General features: G+C 44.2%; 1 protein-coding gene across 1 annotated transcript in view; it reads right to left on the bottom strand.

The window, feature by feature from the left end:
- zbtb7b (zinc finger and BTB domain containing 7B) overlaps window positions 1–27,280 on the bottom strand; it is a gene marked incomplete at its 3' end in the record, with an annotated part of 37,278 nt that overhangs the window by 2,835 nt on the left and 7,163 nt on the right. Inside the window, 5 exon segments of the mRNA XM_083762052.1 lie at window positions 578–839; window positions 841–869; window positions 1,740–1,785; window positions 1,787–1,822; window positions 1,824–1,961. Coding sequence (XP_083618178.1) covers window positions 578–839; window positions 841–869; window positions 1,740–1,785; window positions 1,787–1,822; window positions 1,824–1,955 — 505 coding nt within the window. The 5' untranslated portion in view covers window positions 1,956–1,961.

The raw sequence follows: 27,280 nt of genomic DNA, 5'->3' as shown, positions 1-27,280 counted from the left end.
GGAAGTGCAGCTGGGCTTTAACATTGAGCGCTCGGTTGCACGGGGTTTCCTCGTCAAGAATCCACGGGTCCGCCTGCAGTCCTTCCTCTTACCACTAGGGCCCAGCGCTTCAACATTGGAGTGCCTAGCTGGCCCCTAGGGTTTTAACTGTTTGAAACGACCAGTCTAAACCGGTCGCTCGTAAATAAGTCAAACACCAGTGTGACGAGACCGCCCGGCGCACTAAAAAAACCTGAGCACTTCATGGTGCGCATATACGAATGCACACTGATAATTAAGAAACAAATCTTTCCGAGACAAATTACAAAGTAACATCAATTGTTTATAGATCGGGTATTTCTGCTGTTGTTGAAAAATGTATTGACATTTTCAACACGGAAACCATTTGACGATTAGCAAAAATAATTGCGATCATTGCGATAATTGTGATTAGACGATTATTTACGAAAATGATGCCTCTCTTGGATCGCCTCGGGATCCCCCAGGATGAAGTTACTAATGTTTCTAATGAGCTCTCCGCTGTAGCCCCCCGCCACACGAACCCGACAACGGATGTAATAACTGCGACCGGGCCTACCTCCTCCCATTGCCGCCAGCTCCTCCTCCTCCTTCTCCCTTCCTCCCCTTCGCTCCTCCTCGTGTCCTCCTCCGGTCCGCTCCTCCTCCTCCTCCTCCTCCTCTCCCAGGATGTCCCGGCAGGCGTCCTCCACACACTGGATCCCCAGCAGCTGGGCGGCGCGCAGCACGTCTCTCATGTTGGACGCGCGGATGGTCAGCGTGGCCGTGTAGGCGAAGTCCAGCAGAGCGTCCAGAGCGTCCGGAGACACGCAGTCCAGCTGGCCACACCGAGAACGCAGAGTCCCCTCCCCCTAGTTGAATAAAACTTAAAGTTAGTTTTAGTTACAGTCCAGCTGGCACATAGAGAACGCAGAGTCCCCTCCCCCTAGTTGAATAAAACTTAAAGTTAGTTTTAGTTACATTCCAGCTGGCACATAGAGAACGCAGAGTCCCCTCCCCTAGTTGAATAAAACTTAAAGTTAGTTTTAGTTACATTCCAGCTGGCACATAGAGAACGCAGAGTCCCCTCCCCCTAGTTGAATAAAACTTAAAGTTAGTTTTAGTTACACTACATTTAGTGGTGATTTAGAATAAAACTGAAAAAGTTAGTTATATTTTTGTCATCTGAAATGTTTAGTGTTGGTCTAGTTTTAGTCGACTAAATGTCACACAAAATCACACACAAGTCAACAAATCCACAGTTGATTAGTTGATTCAGAATCAGTTTTTACAAGTAAAAAAGTGGGTGTCGTTTTTGTGCATATTTCCTATTGTGTCGTTTTTCCAAGAAAACAAACTATTCACAAAAACAAATTTCACCTACTTGTTTTCACTAAAATGTCATTTGCTTTGATGTCGTACAAAATTCTCAGTATATTTAATCTTAGTCATCATAGCTTTTTTTTAATTTAGTTTTCCCCTGTGAAAAAAAAAGGTAATGGACGAAGGGCTGTATTTTGCGTGTCTTAAGTACCAGGTCTTATTCCCTAACTTGAGTAAACTAAAGACCTGGAGGCGTGATCAATGCCATTTGGCTATTCTGAGTGGCCAAAGAGCATTGATCACGCCTCCAGGTCTTTAGTTTACTCAAGTTAGGGAATAAGACCTGGTACTTAAGACACGCAAAATACAGCCCGAACAGTTTTAGCGTCATAGTTTTAGTCAAAGGAAAAACACCATACCTCCGCCGCCCTCCTCGTCCACGCCGAACAGCCGGCGGAAGTACAAGGCTGACGGCGGCCATGACGGAGCGGTGCGTGGGGTTAGCGCGCGCCCCGCGACGTCAGCGTCAGGTCGCACAGCAGCCCCGCCCTGCGCTGGTCGTTGAGGCGAGACAGGAGCTCGCTGCTGTGCTCCGGGAAGGGGATCCCGATGAGACCGTCCTCGCCGGATGACATCACCACCTGCGGGGGGGACAGGACACACACACGGGGACAAAGATTAGGAGGATAGAGCACGACCAACAACCATCACATGGACGACGTCTATGTTTACTGGTGCTAGATTAAGTTAGCTACTATTTGTCCCATACGCAAAATTTGTTCTCTGCATTTGTGACCAGATTTGACTGAGAGCCTGCCATCACGCAAATTCCAGCTTTTCATCTTTTATTTTTTACCAAAATGAGTTAATAGCACAGGCAGACTCTTCACATACTAGAGCATGTCTGAAATATGTGTCATGTCATGATTCCCTGCTTTCACATGAACATGAATAAAACGAAAATTAAAACAAAAACAAAACAATGGCAGTCCCTCAGTCAGATTTGGTCACACTTGACCCATCTCTTGGAGCGGTGACATTAGCATCATTAGCAACATTAGCAGCCATGCCGTGCTCGGGAATCATTTGTAGTTGATCTAAACCCCCGTAATATGATAGTATAGAATAGAATAAAACATATTTTTGTTTGTACAGCATGACTTTTTAACGTTTTTTTTAAAGCAACCGGAAGTAGCGGTCATCACTCCAAAATGGCAGAGGCACTGGGCGCTGGTTGTTACAATGGGAATTAATGGGAGTGTTGTCTCTTGCTATAGAATCATCACGCAGAGACAGCGAGTCAATTTGGAGTCAACGATAGCTACAGTACACATATTGTAACTTGTTTAATCATTTGTTGCTCTGCTGAAGTGTGTGCAACACACACACACACACACACACACACACACACACGTGCGCACACACACACAAAGGTCATCATTGTAGAGCTAATTTGAACATGAGTTTCAATGCTTTTGCCAGCAGGGGGCAGGTGTGTCCAACTAACTGACTAACAGTAGTTCTAGGAATGAACTCCATGTTGATCTCTCTCTCTCTCTCTCTCTCTCTCTGACAGCTCTGTTAGACTAGGGGACATTTTAATGAGGGTTTAGCTTTATCCCCCTCTGCCCACAACACTCTGGCCTTGAACTTCAGCTTGAACTTTTAATTACAGAAGAGAGAGAGAGAGAGAGAGAGAGAGAGAGAGAGAGAGAGAGAGAGAGAGAGACAGACATAGGCCTATAAGGTTCTTAAAGTGGGACCCAGGCGGAGACCCCCCAGGGGTCCTTGAGAAAATGCTAATCTACAAGGTCACAATGCGTCATGATGCGATGCATCGGTGAGCTTGTAGATCGGCTATTTTAGATGTTTAGATTTTTTAATTTAAACAGACTGGTGTTCACTCTTTCACATTGTTTTGCTGCCGATTGATTGATTGATTGATGATGTTATTCACTGTTTTTTAGAATGGGTACATTTCAACGAAAGCACAGATCAACACAAAAACTGCTATGCAAGGATAAAACCAGAAAAAGCACAAAAGACTCGTTTACATCAGGGTCCTCCATTTTCAATTCATCGGAACATTTAAAGACGTATACAAATATGCACTTCTCACGTGAAATGATTCATTCCCTGCTGACCGCTCCACCCCAGCATCACCGACCTGCACCGGCATCTATGACTTATAATTCAGTAACGTGGCCCCACATGTTCACTGGTGTGGGTTTGTATGTCTATCACACGCAGTACAGATGTAACCTCGCGTCACCAGGCTTTCCACCTCGGAGGGAAACCTGAGATCCGGTCTAGGCCACAGATAATAAAACAAATGACTAAAAACCAAGAAATGATCACATAGTGATATTTGTCAGGTGAATGTTTCTTTATTTAGCAACGAACGCTCCTCTCAACCGGCCGGTTCTCAGTCAATCATAACATTACATTACACACACATTGGGTGTCTCTAAAAAATTATGTTACCTTGCTTCCTGGTCATGTGACCCGAGTAACCAATACATGACAGCAGTGTGTGTGTGGCAGCCAATCAGGACTATAGGTACTCAGTATGACTCATGTATGACTAGGTCTTCTACATTTCATGAGCTGTTGTTAGTCATGTTTCACCTGACATTAAACAGTCAGTGGTTCCGGTTTTTCGGCGCCACTTTGTTTTGGCTCCACAATTAATCCAGCGCAGCGATAATTCATGGAGCCACAGAAGTCAGGAAGCTGCTTCTAATTATCTCCCCCCCCCCTTTCATTTGTTAATAGTTAATTCATATGTACTCCCACTAATCAGTCTGTCTGTTGCTCATTTGCTTTCAAGATAACACACACCCACACGCCCACAGTACATCAGGGGGTTCATTTAAGCAGTCGCTATTTTGCGTTCACTCTAGTCTACATGCTATGTGACACAGTAGCTCAGATGTCTGCATTCAACACATTAGACTTATAACGGGAAGATCGAAGACTAATTAAGGCTCCAACATTCACGCACAGACAGGTCATCTGTAATATCACATGAGCAGAGCCACACTACTAAATGCATTTATCATCGCAATAAACGATAAGATAAACGATAAGATCGAAGACTAATTAAGGCTAATTAATTAGGCTAACTAATTAAGACTAATTAAGGCTCCAACATTCACGCACAGACAGGTCATCTGTAATATCACATGAGCAGAGCCACACTACTAAATGCATTTATCATCGCAATAAACGATGAATGCGTTAATCCTGAGCCGAGTGTCTCAATGAAAATGCTGAATCGAGTAGAACTACTATATAGTTTCTTGCCAGTTCCTACGACTTGGAATAGAAGATAGATATAAATATACAAACAAATTATTCCTATATAAGCTAAAGTTGGCACTGGTACTAGTGCCACTGGGGAGTCGCCCAAAAAAGGAGGGGGAAAAAACTGGGAACTGAGTGTGCAACTCCCCCGTCCGTCCGTCCGTCCGTCCGTCCGTCCGTCCGTCCGTCCGCCCGCCTCCTCTCTCTCTCTCTCTCTCTCTCTCATATTAGCAGGCAACAGTGCAGCACTATCCCTCTCTCGGTTTTTGGCACAACAGCGCCCCTACTGGTGCTCATTAACCAACACAGACACACATAGGTGAACACAGACATTGCTGTCCCTTGGAGTGGTTGCACCACTCAAAAAGACAGAAGTGGAAAGAAATATTTATATTACTACTAGGTAGTACTTCTGACCAAGCAATTGGTTGAAATGGGCCATCCACCTGGCCGTTAATAGAAGATTTGACAGCACACGGATTTACATTAGAAATATCACCAGTTGTGCTGATTAGTGATATTAGACAGCAGCATTATTCAGTTGTTATGGTGGGTTTGGTTTGGGTATAGGGCCTAAAATTATGATGCCCTGAATCGCAGGGATTTGTTTTTGTTGGGGTAATTCTAATTCCGTTCTGGTAGTTCCAGCCTGATAACTACTACAAACCAGTGACTATACAACAACATACGTTATTGTTACCGGATGCCATTATACAATTAATGGTTGAAATTGACCATTCAAGTCTAAATGTAAACATGATAGCTTTTTTTAACACACGGCATGTTCTCCTGCCTACAATCTCATAAACAATATCACAAGCACGCACGCACACCACACGCGCGCACACACACACACACACACACACACACACACACACACACACACACACACATCTCAGCAGACCAGATTTTCCACAAACAAGTGCCCCCCAGCCCCCGAGCCATCCAACGATAGTTTTTATGCCGCGCCCAGAGGCCCAGCGGAACCACACGCACACGCACGCACGCACACACACACACACACACACACACACACACACACACACACACACACACACACACACACACACACACACACACACACACACACACACACACACACACACACACACACACACACACACACACACACACACACACACACACACACACACGCACACACACACACCTGACTAACCTGCTCCAGACACACCCTGGCCTGCACGTACACAGCATGCCAGTTTCTTGGTTCCCCCACCTGCCATTGTGTTAGATTGACTCTGTGGTGTGCCAGGCTAGGATATGTCACGCACGCACACACACACGCACGCGCACACACACACACACGCACACACACACACACACATGCACATGCACGCACACACACACACAGCTACGTGTGTGAGGCTCAGACATTAACACCTAGAACTTTCCTATAACACTCATAGAACCCCTAACAAGAGCACACAAGATCCACTGCAGATCTCACAACGATTCAAACCACCGAGCTTTGGTTGGCGTTATGGAAGCGTTGATGCCGGGGCCGAGGCGTTCGGATATACAAACGTAACTCCATTTTTGACCTGGGAACGATTCTACAAAATGTCTTCTAAATCCTGACAGGACCCCCAAAAATATAATGTAATTTGCCGCCGACCCCCAATCCCCCATCTGAAAATATGTTGTTCCAGGGACCCCCGCCCAGAAGCAAAGATTTGAGTTAAAATCTTTGGCTCTGAAAGAATATATATTCAAAGATTTGCGCCACATACAGTATTCCCGATTTTTCAAAATAGCAGACCTACAAGCTCATAGCGCGGCACTCGGTGCCGCGCTATGAGCTTGTAGATCATACGAGATTCATACGAGGTTTCCACTGGACACACACTGGTCTGATTAACCCATTCTGACCTGAGATCAGATTCTAAATAGCAGACCTACAAGTAGATGTAGAAGTAGACCTTGTAGATCTGCTATTTTTCAATAGCTAAAGCATAACGTGATGCTAACACCAAAATGGGTTACCGCGCAAAATGAGTTAAATGGAGTCATATGGCAGCCAATTAAGTCTATGGACCTTTTTAATGTTTGTTTATAGAGTACTAAACTTGACGTCACGTGGCAGCCGAGCCTTATATATGGACTTTAAATGTCTGTTTAGAGTATACGGCGTTTGTTTAAAAAGGAGTGAGGCGCCCCTCACATGCAGCACACGACACGAGTGGGATTTGTTTTAGACAGCTTTGTGTGTCCCAGTAGTACCAGTAGGGCGCGCTGTTGTGCCAGAAACAGAGAGAGAGAGAGAGAGAGTGCTGCACTGTTGCCTGCATGAGAGAGAGAGAGAGAGAGAGAGAGGGGGGGGGGGGGGGGGGGGGGGGTTGCACCACTCAGTTCACACGGGTGTGATTTTTACCTGACAATAAGGAGTTCCACCGGGTGGGTGTAAAGCATGGAGGAACATGACTTCTGAACAGGTGTCTGGCATGGGTGCTACAATGACAGAGAGATGGTCTTCCACGTGCCTGCTTCCCACCCAAGACCAAAAACAGGCAAATTGTGTTTGTTTGTTTGTTCGGCCCAAGCCGGATGCACCATGCAGGAATCAAATCCCCATAATTCTGGTGGTGGGCAGGATACAGGAACGACAACATAATGCGGAAAATATAGCAAACTTTAGCTATAATCAGGGTCGGATGTCCTGGGGTGGGGGTGTGTGTGGGGGGGGGGGGGTTGGGGATATAACCCATTTTGGACTGAGGTCGATTACAAAAAAGGCTGCAGTTTTCTGAAAAACCTATGTTTCTGTGTCAGTGGTGCTCAACCTTTTTTATGACAAGGACCCCCCATCTCAAAATATGTTGTTCCAGGGACCCCCAGAAGCAAAGATTTTTGTTAAAAATGTTCGCTCTGAAAGAATATATATTCAAAGATTTGCTCCACATTTTCACAATTTTTCAAAAATAGGAGACCTACAAGCTCGTAGCGCGGCACCGATTGCCGTGCTAAGAGCTTGTAGTTCTGCTGCGCTACGAGCTTGTAGATCTGCTATTTTTCCAATAGCTAAAAGTATAACATAATGCTTGAAACACCAAAAGGGGTTCCCGTTCTGAATGTGATAATATCCCCTCTCTGATCGTTCACTTTCATGGCCGGTGGGGATATGTTTTAAAAACCCTCTGCTTCTGGTCAGAATGAATTAAAACAACATGCATTTCCTTTTTGGAAATGCCTGATATGTTTTCATTATCTACATTTGATCATATCCACATTTTCTTTTTTAAATCGAATTAAACTAGGAGATTATGCGAGTAGTGGCAGGATCACCACTAAGAAGCGAGGCTCCTGCAGCGTGGATCTCTGGCTAAATGTGAGTGGACTGCGACGTCAAATAATGAAGGAGTATAGCCGCACTCCGGTATAGCCGCCGATTAAGCATTATTACACGAGAGGGTGTGCTTTGCAGTCATTAACACCCCGAACGCCCAGGGGTTATTTCATCCATTAAAGGACCACTTCACCACTTTTCAACATATCTTCATATAATAGGTCCTCACAAGTAATCATGAGAAAATGGCGCAATGTTTTTCTACTCAGTCTGTGTCTCATAGGAGGGCTGTGGGCAGTTTAGAAACCGTCTTCCAGTGACATCATCGATGGGGAATACAAGCTAATAGAAACTGCAGGCTTTCTAGTCCTGAAAAGTTGCAATGCAAAAATGGAAGCCATCGTTCTCATGATAATGGCAATCTAAACATTTTTGTAAAAACAATATTGTTTAAATAATTATCTGCCTAATGATCATGACCTCCTATGAGACACAGACTGAGTAGAAAGAAATCGTGCCATTTTTTCATGATTATAAGTGAGGACCTATTATATGAAGATAGGTTGAAAAGTGGTGAAGTGGTCCTTTAAATCATAGCGCCCAGCGATTTAGAGATGTCCCGATACTGTATCGGTAATGTATCGGCCCTTATTTGTTCAAATCTGGTCATATCGGTATCAGCGAATATGCCAGTCTTATCAAACCACCGATACGACACAGGGGTAAGGGGTTGACACTATGGCAGGTAAATAAAATGTTGAGGCATTTGGAGTTTGCTTTGGAGTTGCCCAAACGGCAAGTGCACATTTGAGTGAGGAGTCTGCTATAAACACAACACGAGATATATAGCTAGATAGCTATAAACACTCTTCCCGGTCGGTGGACTTTAAAATAAGATCTTTTTCTTTTTGTATTACAAATATTATTCTCTGGTATCGGTATTCTGTATCGGTGTCGGCTAAAACAAAGATCGTGGTATATCGGGATTGGGATTTTCACGAGTTTCACAATTCACAATTCTCCGCAGTCAACGTGTTAATGTCACGCCTGCGACATTGCTGCAGGAACAAGCAGAGGCGATATAGGCGAGTTCCGTATATAATAGCAGCAAGAGAAGTGTCTCAAAAAACCTGCAGTCTGTGTCAGAACTCATGGGATGACGGTTTGGGTCATCTGCGGAAATACCTTTCTGTCACACCGAGTCTTTCTGTGTGTGTGTGTTTTGTTTTCCTTAGTCTGCCATTCTTCCTGTCGTCTGAGAAGAAGGTTTGACAGCTGGTGAGTCACAGTGAGAGAGCGCCCCTCCATCTCCCCCCCCCCACCCCCAGCCCCCCCCTCCCTCTCCGAGAAACTGCAAACGGCCCGTTTTCCCAAAAACTTTTCTGAGAGTTTCAGAATGTAAGTAAGTAAAATACGACTCGAACTAAATGGAATTTGGAAACAACTACGACTAAAACAAAAAATCACACCCGTGTGAACTGAGTGGTGCAACTCCTCTCTCTCTCTCTCTCTCTCTCTCATTAGCAGGCAACAATGCAGCACTAATACTATCTCTCTCTGTTTCTGGCACAACAGCACCCCTACTGGTACTCATATTTATATACTGGTGCTCATGGCCACATATAGGTACATAGGTAGGTGAACGAACACATAGGTAGGTGAACACGGACATTGCTGTTCCTTGGGAGTGGTTGCACCACTCAAAAAAAAATGCAATAAAGTTTTAGGTCAAACGCAACACTGCAGCATCACAGGCATACACATTGCGACTTGCGAGTTTTACAAAAAACACTTAAGCCCTATACACGTCTAGAACATATAGATTATAGAATATATAAGTCAGTCATAATGTATTAGGAAATGTACAATGAAAGTATAGCCATACACAGGCTCACACTGCGTTGTGAGCTTGTAGATCGGCTAAAGCAAAAAAACAAATCAAAATCATTATCGTTTGAAAATAATTTGGGGAAATGTGTAAACATTTCTTGCCAACAATAACAGGGCCAACATGGGGGACACCACCAGGGGGCAGAAATCCACACAACTTTAAAATATCTGAACATTTTTAACACTTTTTAACCTTTAAAAAAGTTAAATGTCCGAAATATATATATTTTTGTGATCATTAGAATGTCTAGAATGTGTACATTTATTATTGCTGAAAGTAGTAGTAGTAGTATAAATATATATACGATCTTGCAGAGTTCATACAAAGCCACTGTAAAAGACATCATTCACAAACGGTGACAGCATTAACAGCCTGTGTGTGTGTGTGTGTGAGTGTGTTTTCGACTCCCTCCTGTCGTGACTGTCAAGAGTGACAGACGGTTCTTATCATCCTATAGTCTAGACTTCTTTGTCTTGTCCCACGTCTTTCATTTGTCTTTTTTCTTTGCTCTCTTCTGTGGACTTGCGCCTCGGGGCCCAGTGCAATAACATGGACGGGGAGCAGCAGCACACAACAAATCCCATATATGAACCTTATTACAAAACAGTGTGCACGGTATGCGCGTTAAAAACACCCATGTGAACCTCTCTCTCTCTCTCTCTCTCTCTCATCTCTCTCTCTCTCTCTCTCTCTCTCTCTCTCTCTCTCTCTCTCTCTCTCTCTCTCTCTCTATCTCTCTCTCTCTCTCTCTCTCTCTCTCTCTCATCCTCTCTCTCTCTCTCTCTCTCTCTCATCTCTCAGCAGGCAACAGTGCAGCACTGTCTCTCTCTCACTGTTACCGGCAAACAGCGCCCCTACTGGTGCTCATTATACTGGTGCTCATAATAAACACATAGGTGGGTGAACTGAACACATAGGTGAACACACGGACACGGACATTGCTGTTCCTTGGAGTGGTTGCACCACTCAAAAAATAAACATTTACACAAACAGTGCCACCACACTTATTGAGGGTATATATACGCATGCATAAAGTGAATGGCAAATCGAGTGGCAAATTGAGTGGCAAAGTGAGAGGGAAAAGTGAGTTTAACCAATTTAAAAATAAAATAAGAAAAAATAAGAAAAATTATGTATTAAAAGATTTGTGCTGCATTTTCACGATTTTTCAAAAAAATAGCAGGGCGCTATGAGCTTGTCGATCTGCTATTTTTCAATAGCTAAAGTATAACATAATGCTTAGTTTTAAACACCAAAAGCGGTTCCCAGCCCAGAATGGGTTAACATTGTTTAACGTTGTTTAATGCAATCAGATAGGACTTTCTGTTTGGATGTTATATGGGGCTGTCGAGGCCATAAAGTAGTTTTTGCCACTCAGTAGGCATTCCTGCATAACTTCCTGGTTTGATGATGATGTCACACATGTGCATACACTATATACTGTATAGCCAGACCAATCTGTACGCAGGTTCCTCTGCATTGATTCTGTCTCCGTTCAAACCGCTCAAAATTAATTATTTTTGTAACACGACAGCGTGTATTTTAAGTGGTCATAGAGGAAGTAAGACAGCGAGGGGGGGGGGTCTCCGTCTGTACAATGTGTTTGTACAGAGGAAAGCGTGCAACTGCCACAGCAGTCAGATTAACCCATTTAGACATGAGCTCGATTCTATGAATGCCTTCTAAATCATGACAGTAAAAAAAAAAAAAAACATGTTTCTGTGTCAGTTGTTCTTAAACATTTTCATGTCAAGGACCCCCAAAAGATATATGTAATTGGCCACCGACCCCCACCTGAAAATATGTAGTTTCAGGGCCCCCCCCCCCCCCCCCAGAAGCAAAGATTTGAGTTAAAAATATTCGCCTTGAGAGAATATATTCAAAGGTTTGCGACACATTGTCACGATTTTTCAAAAATAGCTACAGTATATAACATAATGCTTAAAAACACCAAAAGGGGTTCCCGTCCCAAAATGGGTTGTAAACAAGTGCAGCAGAGGAGATATGAAAGCTTACTTTGTTTATATACAAAAAAAACTAAATGATATCACAAGGAAGGGACGGTTCCAAGAAAGGCTGTAGTCTGGTGGAGCCAACAGGTTCACAGGTTTACCAAAGCTGGTGTCCCCATTGGTAAATGGTGCATTTATATAGCGCCATTATCCAAGGCGCTATACATATAGATTGTGCATTACATTCACCCATTCACACACACACATTCATACACCGATGGGAGCGGAAACCATGCAAGGCACCAACCAGCACATCAGGAGCAATCAGGGGTTCAGAGTCTTGCTCAAGGGCACCAACTCTGGGGGAGCCCGGGTTCGAACTGGTAACCTTGCGGTTCCCATCCGGCCACTCGACCCCTGAGCCACCGCCGCCCATTCTGTGCACATTTTCAAAACCAGGGGATCCTCAGAGATATTACTGCCAAATCTTTGTGTGACAGGAACTTAATTCCTTTATTTTTTTACATTAACCATTTCAACACCTTTCCAAGCCTGCGTTGTGAGCCTGCAGATTGGCTATGCTGTGTGTGTGTGTGTGTGTGTGTGTGTGTGTGTGTGTGTGTGTGTGTGTGTGTGTGTGTGTGTGTGTGTGTCCCATTTACACTGGCAGCCAAAGCTATAGACTGAATCAGATCAACATTGAAATCTGATTTGTCACATGGAATCACATTTTCCCAATGTGACTTCAAATCTGACTCAAATCTGATTTCAGGAGATCTGTCTCAGTCTGAACGCAGTAGTAATCTGATCGAAATCGGATTTCACGTGACTTGTTTGTGTTTAGACTTATTTAATTTTGGGGGCGGGAACCCCTTTTGGTGTTAGCATTATGTTATGCTTTAGCTATTGAAAAATAGCAGATCTACAAGCTGGTGGCGCGCTACGAGCTTGTAGGTCTGCTATTTTTTTGAAAAATCGAAGAAACACTGACATAGAAACATAGCTTTTTCAGAAAACTGTCAGGATGTAGAAGCAGACATTTTTTAGAATCTGATCTCAGGTCAAAATGGATTAAACAAATCAGATTCCAATCTGGACGTATACGATGTGGCACAGATCTGATTCAATCAGGCTGGATTCATTTGGCTGCCAGTCTGAACACACAGATCTGTGACAGATCCCATCTGGTCACTGGAAAAAGGCACTGTGAACGGCCGAGGCCAAAAGATGAGATTTGAGAGATTCTTTTTTGGATTTGAATCAGATTTGACTGGATGTGACTGCAGTCTAAATGGGGCCTAATTGTGATTCAAATGAAAGGCTGTTTACCTCATCATCATCAAGAGCTGAGAATCTCCATGAAGGAAAAATACATAGTGTGCCTTTATAGGAAAGTGCCAACACAGTAGAAGGTTAGGAGAGAGAGAGAGAGAGAGAGAGAGAGAGAGAGAGAGGGAGAGGGAGAGGGAGAGGGAGAGGGAGAGGGAGAGGGAGAGGGAGAGGGAGAGGGAGAGGGAGAGGGAGAGGGAGAGACACACAGACAGACAGACAGACAGACACACAGGGAGTGACAGAGAGAGAGAGAGAGACACACACACACACACACACACACACACACACACACACACAGAGAGAGAGAGAGAGAGAGAGAGAGAGAGAGGGAGAGGGAGAGGGAGAGAGAGAGAGAGAGAGAGAGAGAGACACACACACACACACACACACACACACACAGAGAGACACACACAGAGACAGAGAGAGAGAGAGAGAGAGAGAGAGAGAGAGAGAGAGAGATGCTCACAGAGTGAATGGGTACAGCAGGTTTGTGTAGTGTTATTTTAGGACGGTTCCTTAAGACGTGTACGGAAAGAAGCAGGACAAATTCCAGTTACCACACGGGCGCACACACACACACGCACACAAGCACACACGCACACACACACACACACACACACACACACACACACACGTTGCTCTCGCGCGCGCTGAGTCACTATATAATGACACACCCTGAACCACACACACACACACATGCACATTATGTGTGCATGTATACACACACACAAACACACACACACTCACACAAACTATTGCGCACTGCTCATGTCCACTAACTGCTACTGTAGCGGTATATCCTCTCCCTGTATCTGCCCTGTTTGTCTGTCTGAGGAGGACAGTTTCTCATGAACCCCGTGGCGCACGGTGATGCCTATATGTCACCTCATAGCCCTGTTTGTCTGTCTGAGGAGGACAGTTTCTCATGAACCCCGTGGCGCACGGTGATGCCTATATATGTCACCTCATAGCCCTGTTTGTCTGTCTGAGGAGGACAGTTTCTCATGAACCCCGTGGCGCACGGTGATGCCTATATATGTCACCTCATAGCCAGGACTGACTCCCGCTGGGGCTGTATAAGGAGACGATGTGAATGGTCTAAAAAATCAAACAGGTTTTTTTTTTTTTGCTTTGTTTGTTTGTTTTAAGGTTCAACAGTTGAACTGAACATCTGTGTTTTCTCCTCTCTTTCTTTGAAGAACAGTGAGAACTCTCATCGACAAATGACTAGCTCACCCCCCCGCCCCCCCCCCTCCTCCACCATACAGCTTCCTATCTCGCGTTCGACACACACTCATAATACACACACATGCACACGCACACGCAGGACACACACACACACACATGGCACACGCATGACACACACACGCCTCAGTTATAACATTTTCGTGAAATTGTCCCTGCTGCGCTACGAAGACAACAATGAAGAGTTTCCCTAGAGGTAATCACACAGATGGAATGTCATCCTCACACCTGTCCTAATGCCAAACTGTAATCAAATTCAAAGTTTAACTGTCTCTACTAGTCGAATCAAGTCTCTGAGTTAGGCAATGTCGGGGCCAGTACATTTAGCTTACACTGCAGATAGCAATGAATTATAGCTAATAGGCCTATCAATTAACTTGAACCCATTTTGACCTGAGATCAGATTCTAAAGATGTCTGTTTGAAGATGACAGTTTTCTGAAAAAGCTATGTTTCTATGTCAGTCGTTCTTCGATTTTTCAAAAAATAGCAGACCTACAAGCTCGTAGCGCGCCACTCGGTGGCGCGCTATGAACTTGTAGATCTGCTATTTTTCAATAGCTAAAGCATAACATAATGCTAACACCAAAAGGGGTTCCTCGCCCAAATTGGGTTAATAGACCATATTGCTTACTCCACTATACGTGCAGGTATTCCAGCTTCAATTCTTACTGGAGCAAAACATCAAATCAATAATTAGATAACTAAAAGGAATAGTTAAAACCAGTGTTGGGCAAGTTAAGCTATATGTAGCTGACCCAACACTGGAGTTAGAGACGTTAGTCTCTGCGTTAGAGATGTTAAGAGAAGTTAATACAGGCGTTAATACAGGCGTCAAGTCTCTAAAAGTCAGTCCTGAGTTCATCCCTGCAGGGGAAAAAGTGACATTATCCAGCTGACAGCTGGGAGACGAGGGGAAAACTTCTTTTTTTTTATGAAATCTGATGTCAGATGTTTCCAAAGGGTCCCCCTAACCTCGCCTCAACAGGCTTTCCACCACCTCGGAGGAAAGCCTGCATGGTCTCTGTTTCAAAAGTCTGTATGATCCTGTCGGGAGCGGATGATATCGTTTACGACTTTACGTCATGTTGTAGTATTGTTTTGTAGTCGACAGGCAGGAACAACAGGCGGCAACGTTATTGAGGGAAAAGGAAGGTTCCTTTTCCCTCAATAAAAGCTCTCGTAGCCTGTAGCTTTTATTGAGAAAAAAGGAAGGAACCTTCCTTTTCCCTCAATAAAGTTGCCGCCTGTTGTTTCTGCCTGTCGACTACAAAACAATACTACAACATGACGTAAGGATATCATCCGCTCCCGACAGGATCATATACTCTAAATGAAATGGCTAGGGTCCCCCTGTCTGTCTATGTGCATGTGCATGTGAGACAGAGAGAGAGAGAGAGAGAGAGAGAGAGAGAGAGAAGAGAGAAGTGATCTAAACGCTTGGGAAATCATTCCTATGCAAATGCAGTTCATTTGGGGTCTTAATATATGACAAAATATGAAGAGAAAAATATCGATTTTTGTTTTAACCTTTAGATATTTAAGGCACAGTAAACATGAAAGGACCACTTCACCCATTTTCAACATCTCTTCCTCACTAATGTTAATGATAAAACACCACCATTTCTTCCTACTCAGTCTGTGTCTCATAGGAGGGCTTTGGGCAGTTCAGACACACATCATGATTAGGCAGATTTTTTTAAAACAAGATTAGTTTTAAAATATATTTAGATTTTTATTATTGTGAGAACGATGGCTTCAACTTTTGCATTGCAACTTTTCAGGAAAAGAAAGCCTGCCGTTTCTATTAGCTTGGATTCACCATCGATGATGTCACTGGTGGACGGGTTTCTGAACTGCCCACAGCCTTTCTATAGTATAGAGTATGAAAAAATTGTGGTATTTTATCATGAACATTAGTTAAAAATTTTGTGAAATGAGACATTCCGGGCCGCATAATGAATACTTTGTACTTTTGGTACTTTAAGTACACTTTGATACCAATACTTTTATTCAAGTACATTTCTACATTGCAGTATTGATACTTTTACTTAAGTACAAAAATGTCGAGTATACTTTTTTCCACCACATGCAAGCAGGCAGCAGCACGGCTGTGTGTTCCTCAGACAACCTTGTGAAGTACTTCTACTCAAACAACGAGGAACAGTCATGACCGCTAGAGATGGAGACAGAAAACGAACGGGAAAAAACACCTGCGGTCGAACGAAGCCCCCGTCGTCGGCAAGCAGACGGATAATGCCCACTGCCCAGTCTCGTGAGCATAACGTGAGTATAACGCGAGTATAACGTGAGTATAACTTGAGTGTAGAAGCCATCCTCACTGTTTGTATGTCTATTTATCATTATTATCACAATTGTTGTAGCTACTGCATTGGTTTGATGGGCTATAATTGAATTATTGTTTGGACAACAGGTGGCACGCCTCCCCAGGCCTAATTGCTTGACAGAGGGTATATAAGTAGGCCTGGTGTGATTGGGGAGCGGCATGCACCTGGTGGACAAATGGTTTTCACCAGATAGACAGAGAGAGAAAGACGGCACGGCACAGAGATAATGCCATATAAGGAAGAGAGAATGTGCCTGTTTGTATTGTAAGTATCACTGCACTTCGAAAGGAAAGTAAATGGAACCAAAAATGACATTGAACCTGTGGACAATCTGTTTCTTTGATCTGCGTACACCCAAAGTCTCTGGGTGCATCAGTGGGTTTGTTGGCATTGTGGAAATGTTTGGAACCAACAATAGAGCCACAACAGTGAGTATAATGTGAGTGTAACGTGTCCTCTGAACAGGCCTTTGATGAAGGGGAAAAGGCGGAGGAAGGAATGGGCAGCGAGCTCTCGGAGGGGGCCATTTCAAAGTTTCCACGCAGGCTATACAGTACAGTAACTTAATTTGTATGGTAATGTGAATAGCGTTCGACAGTCACGGCTGCAGTAGCGCTGCACTCTGTTTTGCAGCGGGTCAATATAATTCAGTAAATAGTCAAGCCGCCCCGTGCTTCTTACATTGAATGTAATACATTTAACATTTGAGGACTACAGCGTTAGGAATAAACAAACCACACACATCGTTGGGACGGGGGAAAAGGTCAAACTCTGAGGTGAAAGGTCAAACTCGCACACCGTTTCTCTGCTATAGTCACGTCAAGAGGAAAGCTATACACTCTGAGGAAAGACTGGAAGGAGCGCGCCCGCACGCGCACACGCACACACACAAACAAGAAGCCACATTCAGCCCAATATAGTCAGAACACCAAATGTATGTATTTATGTTAAAGACACAACTGTACCAATGTGAACTGCAACAGTGTGTTTGAGTGTGTGTATGTGTGTGAGTGTGAATATGTGAGCGTGTGTGTGTGTGTGTGTGGTGTGTGTGTGTGTACATTCCCCCTGTCTTCCAGTGAAATAATTTGCATCCAACCAGATAATTATAGCAGAACAGTCAGGAGCCAATTTGAATTTGTTCAAGACAGGAGTAGAAGACAACATCAGTGGAGTTCAACCGCGTTGCCCTCCCATACTCAACTGGGACACTAATATTGTGTGTGTGTGTGTGTGTGTGTGTGTGTGTGTGTGTGTGTGTGTGTGTGTGTGTGTGTGTGTGTGTGTGTGTGTGTGTGTGTGTGTGTGTGTGTGTGTGTGTGTGTGACTGTGTGGTGTGTATGTGTGTATGTAGGTGTGTGTGTGTGTGTGTGTGTGTGTGTGTGTGTGTGTGTGTGTGGTCTGGCGTTCCAAGAACAACTTTACATTATTCATCAGGATGCATGGCAGCAGAGTGTAGGGCCTGCCTCGTCTCCAAACTGACCCAGGACCAGCTAGCCAAACGTATCATTAAGACAATGATACAGTCAAACTGACCCAGGACCAGCTAGCCAGACCGCATTAAGACAATGATACAGTCAAACTGACCCAGGACCAGCTAGCCAGACCGCATTAAGACAATGATACAGTCAAACTGAACCAGGACCAGCTAGCCAGACCGCATTAAGACAATGATACAGTCAAACTGAACCAGGACCAGCTAGCCAGACCGCATTAAGACAATGTTACAGTCAAACTGATCCAGTTAGCCAGACATATCATTAAGACAATGATACAGTCAAACTGGCCCAGGACCAGCTAGCCAGACCACATTAAGACAATGATACAGTCAAACTGATCCAGGACCAGCTAGCCAGACCGCATTAAGACAATGATACAGTCAAACTGACGCAGGACCAGCTAGCTAGACTGCAGTAAGACAATGATACAGTCAAACTGACCCAGGACCAGCTAGCCAGACCGCAGTCAAACTGATCCAGCTAGCCAGACATATCATTAAGACAATGATACAGTCAAACTGACCCAGCTAGCCAGACCACAGTCAAACTGATCTAGCTAGCCAGACATATTAAGACAGTGATACAGTCAAACTGACCCAGGACCAGCTAGCCACTAGCCAGACCGCATTAAGACAATGATATAGTCAAACTGACGCAGGACCAGCTAGCTAGACCGCAATAAGACAATGATACAGTCAAACTGACCCAGGACCAGCTAGCATTAAGACAAATGACACGGTCAGCCTAGCCTCGATACCCAGGCTTTCATTTCATCTGCGCGAAAGATGAAAGCCTGGAAAAAGCCGTGGGCTGAACCAGTCTAAAAGTGGGAGTCAACCCTTCCGGGTGGGCGTCGCTCTAAATGATGTGACGTAGCGCTGCACTAGGGGGGAGAGGAGGGGCCGGGGGTGACGGACAGATCGATGAGATCCAATCAGGGTGCGCGCATTTCTGAGGCGCGACCCTCCCATCTAGGCCAGAAATGTCTCTGCTTAGGTCAGGCTACGGTCAGCCCACTAGGATCACCTATAAACCCATATATAGCCTCCTTGTTTTGGACTTGGTCATAATGTAGGTCAGGGGTTTTCAACTGATTTTGACCCGGTGACCACCATGCATCCTGACTATAAGAGCCAGCTGGGGACAAGCATGCATCCTGACTATAAGAGCCAGCTGGGGACCACCATGCATCCTGACTATAAGAGCCAGCTGGGGACAAGCATGCATCCTGACTATAAGAGCCAGCTGGGGACCAGCATGCATCCTGACTATAAGAGCCAGCTGGGGACCACCATGCATCCTGACTATAAGAGCCAGCTGGGGACCACCATGCATCCTGACTATAAGAGCCAGCTGGGGACAAGCATGCATCCTGACTATAAGAGCCAGCTGGGGACCACCATGCACCCTGACTATAAGAGCCAGCTGGGGACCACCATGCACCCTGACTATAAGAACAAGCTGGGGACCAACATGCATCCTGACTATAAGAGCCAGCTGGGGACCAACATGCACCCTGACTATAAGAACAAGCTGGGGACCAGCATGCATCCTGACTATAAGAGCCAGCTGGGGACCACCATGCATCCTGACTATAAGAGCCAGCTGGGGACCAGCATGCATCCTGACTATAAGAACAAGCTGGGGACCAACATGCATCCTGACTATAAGAGCCAGCTGGGGACCACCATGCATCCTGACTATAAGAGCCAGCTGGGGACCACCATGCATCCTGACTATAAGAGCCAGCTGGGGACCAGCATGCACCCTGACTATAAGAGCCAGCTGGGGACCACCATGCATCCTGACTATAAGATTCAGCTGGGGACCACCATGCACCCTGACTATAAGAGCAAGCTGGGGACCACCATGCATCCTGACTATAAGAACAAGCTGGGGACCACCATGCATCCTGACTATAAGAGCCAGCTGGGGACCACCATGCATCCTGACTATAAGAGCCAGCTGGGGACCAGCATGCACCCTGACTATAAGAGCCAGCTGGGGACCACCATGCACCCTGACTATAAGATTCAGCTGGGGACCACCATGCACCCTGACTATAAGAGCAAGCTGGGGACCAACATGCACCCTGACTATAAGAACAAGCTGGGGACCAGCATGCACCCTGACTATAAGAACAAGCTGGGGACCACCATGCATCCTGACTATAAGAACAAGCTGGGGACCAGCATGCATCCTGACTATAAGAGCCAGCTGGGGACCAGCATGCATCCTGACTATAAGAGCCAGCTGGGGACCAGCGCCACTGGTGGGGGTTCATGCACCATTCCATGGGTTAATTAATTAATTTTAATTAATTAATTAAAATTAATTAAAGCTGTCTTAATGCTGAAACACTTGTATATTGCCTTGTTGTTGAAGAGTGCAATTGTGTTGGGCTACACATGGGCTACACTAATTATGTCAGTCAGTCCATCACGCCTCGTGACATGCTCCATATATGGTCGTCTCCATATATGACGATCACAACACTGACCTCATCGTACCCTGGATAGCCATACATGGAGAGGGTCCTTTAGGGCCTTCATGGGGCCTCACTTCCCACATAGAGGAGAGGAGAGGAGAGGAGAGGAGAGGAGAGGAGAGGAGAGGAGAGGAGAGGAGAGGAGAGGAGAGGAGAGGAGAGGAGAGGAGAGGAGAGGAGAGGAGAGGAGAGGTAAATCTGTGGTTGAAAACCGGGGGTCTGAGATTTTAGGAGTCAGCAGTAGACGGGTTTTTTTGGGTGACAGAGGCGTGTGCTCTAAAATCACGCCGGGTTCTTAGAAAACACACAACGAAAGAGGCGTGAGACATTTACAAGTGAGGGGTGGGTGTTCAGATGGAGAGAGAGAGATAAGAGAGAGAGAGAGAGGGGGGGGGGGGAGGAGAGGGGGGCTAAGACAGGAAAATCTAGTCCAAACCCCCACCAACAATCTGTGTCAGAGAGGAGACATGAAACCAGAGGGGCGTGTGTGTGTGTGTGTGTGTGTGTGTGTGTGTGTGTGTGTGTGTGTGTGTGTGTGTGTGTGTGTGTGTGTGTGTGTGTGTGTGTGTGTGTGTGCGTGCATGTGGGGGGCGATTACACAAAGAAATACAAAAGAGAGAAAATAGTTTGAAAGAGATAAGCCTTTAAAAAAGACACACACACACACACACACACACACACACACACACACAGGAAGTCCTTGCAGGTGTGTGTGTGCACGTGTGTGTGTGTGTGTGTGTGTGTGTGTGTGTGTGTGTGTGTGTGTGTGTGTGTGTGTGTGTGTGTGTCTTTGCAGATGTCTAGAAGAGAGTTACAGTAGCAGCTCTATCATTAACATCACACACACACACACACACATAGTGTTGTGCTGACAGCGTGGTTTCTCATACAGTTAGTACAACTCTCCCTTTTCGCTCGAATCTGGTCAGCACTTTCAAACTACAAGGATCTGTAATAGTGGTGTGTGTGTGTATGTGTGCGTGCGTGCATGTTCCATTTGTACACTCAGAGTTAAATTAACTTTAACAATATACACTGGGGTCCCTGCAGAGATAGAAATGCCATTAAATGGGGGGTCAGACAGACAGCATATCAAACTGAGGATCGTTGAAATTAAAGTGTAAAGTCAAAGTTAGATGCAGGAGGCATAGTGGGTTCTGTATTTCTGGACCTCAAAAAGGCATTTGACACTGTACACCATCAGGTACTCCTGTCAAAGCTCTCCTCCTTTAACTTCTCTAAAGAAGCAATCAAATGGATGTACTCATATTTAACAAACAGGAACCAAAGTGTTCATATTGGTACTGGTATACGGATGGATATATGTATATATGTATATGGATCAATACTGGGCCCTATCCTGTTTAGTTTATATATAAATGATCTGCCTTCCGTCTGTCCAACTGTCTCCATACAAATGTATGCAGATGACACAGTTCTTTATATACACGCTAAAAACAAACAACTAGCAGCAGATAAATTAACTGCAGCCATGGGCCACGTATCAGATTGGCTGATGTTTGCATCTGAATAAAAAAAAAACTGTCTGTATGTATTTTTCACGTAACTCCACAGACCCTGACATTGACATTCTCATTGAAGGTAGTAGTATTTAGATAGTATCAGAATTTAAATATCTTGGAATTACACTAGACTCAAACTTGACATTTAAAAAACATGTAAAAAATGTAGCCAACAAAATCAAATTCAATGTATCTAATTTCAGACACATAAGACCATATCTAACAACTGATGCAGCTAATGTTTTTCACACATAACGTACAGTTTCACAACCTGGTCACAGACAACAACTTTAAAACCCATAGAATCACTGTACAAACAGACATTAAAAACACTTGACCAAAAGTCCATCCGTTACCACCATTGCCACATAGTTCAAAAGTACAACTTATTTAATTTTAACAGCTTCAAACACTTTGCAGATGCTTGTCTCATTTTTAAGATCTTAAATGGACTTGCACCACCACCACTGAACCAGTTCATAGATCGAAGGGACAGTGGTGACAGAGCAACAAGGACAACTACCAGAGGGGACTGTGAAGTGCCAATCAGATGTAGTGTGTTTGGTAAAACAGTCTTCTCTGTTAGAGCCTCCCATCACTGGAACAGTCTCCCCACAGAAGTAAGAGAGACTTCCAACTATCTGACCTTCAAATTCAACCTGAAAAGGTGGCTAAAAACAATTCAAATCTGTAATCATGAGTAACTAATTAGTATTCGGTGTCATTTCTCATTTCACTTTGCAGTTGTTCTGTCCCCTGTACCATGTTGATCTGTATTGTATTGTATTGTATTGTGTATGGTCATGGTGTTGGGTGCCTGCACATATGCACACATGGCATCAACGCATGGTGTTGTGTGCAGGCGCCCCACACTGTCTTTCTTTTATCTGTATTGTACTGTGTTTTTGTATGGATGTGGTGTTGGGTGCCTGCACATATGCACACATGGCATCAACGCATGGTGTTGTGCACGGGCACCCTACACTTTGTCTTTCTTTTATCTGTTGTACTGTTTTTGTATGGACGTAGTGATGGGTGCCTAAACATATGCACACATGGCATCAACGCATGGTGTTGTGTGCAGGCGCCCTACACTCTGTCTTTCTTTTATCATTCACTTTTTAAGAGCCTGCCCAGGGACTACAGATGAAATTTAGCTTTGGCTAACTCTGGCCCATTTACATTGATGTGACAAAACTGACATGTTGATTAATGAGCGTTGTCCCTGTCAAATAAATAAAATGGTTGAGAATCACTATAGACCGGTAAAAAATAAATGTTCTCTTATTATGGGGGTCCCTGGCATATCAGAATATATATTCAAAGATTTATGCCACATTTGCACGATTTTTCAAAAATAGCAGACCTACAAGCTCAAACTTTTAACATTCAGTAGATTTTCTGAGGTCTGGGGTTTTCAACAAAGTGCTCTGATTTTCCTGCCGACTGTCACAAACAGAAAATCCCATATATGACATAGGAATCTGCCAGCAGATGTCACCGTTTTCATTGCAGCTCAAAAGGCTTCACAGACACAGAAGAAATCCCAGCGCATAGAAAAATCCACTGAATGTTCAAAAGTTAAAATTAAATGAAAATTAATGTCATGAAACCTTTCAAAAGAAATGTGAACCCGTTGTGCTGACTTTTATTCCGTTGGAACATATAAAACTCGAAACAACAAGGCCCCTCTCTCTTTCTCTCTCTCCCTGACCCTAACGTTACACTGTCTGGAACACAGTAGTTCACACATGCTAGCTAAACCGTGTTTAGCCTATATGCTAACTACAAGTGCATGAGCTCATGTGTTAGTTCAGAATGTGGGTCAACATTACCATTAACAAGCAGTCTTTCATGTATCGTGTCATGGGGGAATACATGTGAGACCACTGGAAACAAGTCTGCGGGACATTTTTGTCTCCACCAGGCCGAAGGCATGGGGAGAGAGTATGTTTTGCACTCCGTCCGTCCGTGTGTCCGTGTGTGTGTGTGTGTGTGTGTGTGTGTGTGTGTGTGTCCGTCGGTCCGTCCGTCTGTGAACAGCTAATCTCTGGCACCGTTAACCCGGTCAATTTTGCACACACAATCCCTGGATGCCAACGATGAACCTCTGCCCCAGAATTTCCAGAACGGCCTGTTATAGCGCCACCAGGAGGCCGCTTTGTAAGCAAGTTTTTGGACAGTACACCTACAGATTTTGTCCAAACATCACGCAAATTGGTACACAGTCTCTCTAGAGCCATTCAACGAAACGGGTCTTTCAGATTTCTCAGACTCCATCCTGATTGGCTAAGATTGGCTTCCAAAGTTCGCAGGAATGCTCAGTTAAAAAAAAAATGCTGCAAATCATGAACACATCGTGTGGTTTCCGTGAAATTGTGCATGCACATTCCCACTAGGCTGAGGAAGAAATGCCACGTGAACATTTTCAACTCAGCCTCATGGTGGCGCTATAACTCGCCCAAAAGTGTTTTTACCTCTAACTGCACGGATCTGTGGATAACTTTGTATGCCAACTCACTAGAGGCCAAGGCAAAACCTTTGCCTGGAATTTTTCACATCTGCTCTTTATAGCGCCACCAGGAGGCCGACGTATGTAAAACACATTTTCTAATTATTACTCAAGACTCGTTTGTTTGATTTCTCATAATCCACCTTCATTGCCTACGATTGGCTTCTAAACCTTTCAGAGTAGCCCGCTTTGTACCCGTTTTGTACAAATTGCCACAACTCCTCAACGCAGCGTCCGCTTGCGGTGAAACTGTGCATGCCTATTCCCACTAGGCTGAGGAAGAAATGCCACTTGACAGTTTTCAAATCAGCCTCATGGTGGCACTACAACAGGCCAAGCCGCGTCTCACACACACACACACACACACACACACACACACACACACACACACACACACACACACACACACACACACACACACACACACACACACACACACACACACACACACACACACACACACACACACACAAAACATGATTATATTACTCCTAAACATTTTGCCAAACATCACACACAGTACTCTTATCCTCCTGGTGGAGACCTGTGCCCAGAAGGGCACTTTTTCTAGTTCTAGCCTTTCAGCCTATACAAATAGCTTTTATTGCGTGTGCTTTTCACATTTAGTTTACTAATACGTATTAAATCAATCAATCAATCAATCAGGACGAGTGCGGAAGGAACCCTGTACCCTGCATGTATGATGATTACATTTAGAATATTAACATTATTCCAACATCTCCCCATCCCCCATTCATTTGAATGCCAACATTGTGATACCACTTGTTTTGAGCTACAGACTGGTCAGCCTTAAAATAAATGACCCCATGTCCTGGAGCTGTCAATTTGTGTCAAATGTAATTTCTATAATACTGACCTGACCTCCAGACAAGAGAAAAACTGCTACAGTAGGCCTATACTAGTGGTGTTGTTGACATAGGCCTACATACCAGGTCGACCTGCTCTCCTGCTTTCTTCTGTATCACACACTTAGCTTTCTTAGCATCCTAATTCATCCTGTTGTTGGTTGACCGTCTCCCACCCTGACATGCACTGTGACTAACAGGCTCTGAGAAAACGCTATAGACAGTCACAGTCCCGCCCCCCCTCGAGAGACCCGGAAAATAATTCCCCGTTCATTCATCAATTAGAAAGAAGAAATAAACACTTTTTTTGTTGTTTTTCTTCTTTGTAATTATTTGTTTGGTCCAAAATACTGTTTGTTGTCATGATTTGTCACGACTCGTGTTGGCTTCGTACGACGCTTAAAAGGACTTTAAATAAATACTTTTTGAAATGTCCATGGGGAAAATGCATTGGGAATTATTTCCTGGGCCTGGCGTCGTCATGAACGGGGGCGGGACTGTGACACTCGTCGTCAACTGTCAATTATGTCAAGAACTCATAGAATACTTATGATTAGGGATGGGACGGTATTAACAATATTATCGCGATAATAAGAATATTTTTTAAATGGCACTTTTGTTAACCACTTGGAACACACAGCATCCCTAATTTGGTGGGAATGTTAGCCAAAAATAGCTAATAAATCTACAGGCGGCTATTTTTGGCTTGTGGATCTGCTATGTTTGGAGAATTGACTAGTGGAGTGAAATGAGAACGTACTCAAATGATGAGATCAGCACATTTTGGTGACATTTGGGCTATGGCCAAATGTAGTCCAAGGAGTGTTTTTTGTGCAAAACGAATGCTTGGAATGGATTCAGAATCATGAAAACCCCCTAATTTGACACGTCACATGCTACTTAAAGCATAATGAAATTATGCAGTGCAAGAAGTTATTCCTCCAATCTCAGAGTAGAAAGTGAAAAACCCATATGGGGACTTCTTCCCAATATAGTTCTATATTTTAGCAATAATTAGTGCTTGCTCAGGGGGGGAAACGCTGGGTGTGTGTATAAAAAGAATCTTCAAACAACAATGTTATTTGACACTATAATAAAAACTACATTCAAATGATTATTGAAATTAAGTTCTACTGAAACACGGATATGAAAAATGTACTATCTATGTTTAAACGTATAGTTAACCAATAACCCAAAGATATAAGGTAATAGATTAGAGAAAGGTTCTTGTTTAGTTTTTAGTTTTTGTTTTGACAAATGTTGTGCCTCTTTTCAATTACTTTGTAATTCCATTCCTGATGTATGTGATCACCATACGTCACCAGTTTATTGTATTAATCTATCATGCATACTCGTACCACATTATCATTCTCTAACAATAATTAATAAATATAGAGCACCGAAGTCTGACGTCACTTTCAGTAGAGGGCGCCAATGCACAGGTTCATGTATTTTTTTATTTGCAGTGAAATCTCCATAGGGTAATTTTAGGTCGCTTCATATAAGAACTGTGTTTGAAAAATAAACCGACCACCCAGGCCTTTCTGTCAGGGGAGTGGCTGTGCGTCGTTAATGATGTCCATTCATATTTGATACAGCCAGTTTCTGGAGAAAATGGAATTAATGTGGCCGCAAAAGCCTTGAAACTGTATACATAATAAAGGCAATGTCGCTGCTAATATACGTCACGCCCAG

The sequence above is a fragment of the Protomyctophum parallelum genome (assembly GCF_964188405.1).
Source record: "Protomyctophum parallelum genome assembly, chromosome: 3".
Lineage (NCBI taxonomy): Eukaryota > Metazoa > Chordata > Actinopteri > Myctophiformes > Myctophidae > Protomyctophum > Protomyctophum parallelum.
This window is presented reverse-complemented; position numbering and strand designations above follow the sequence as displayed.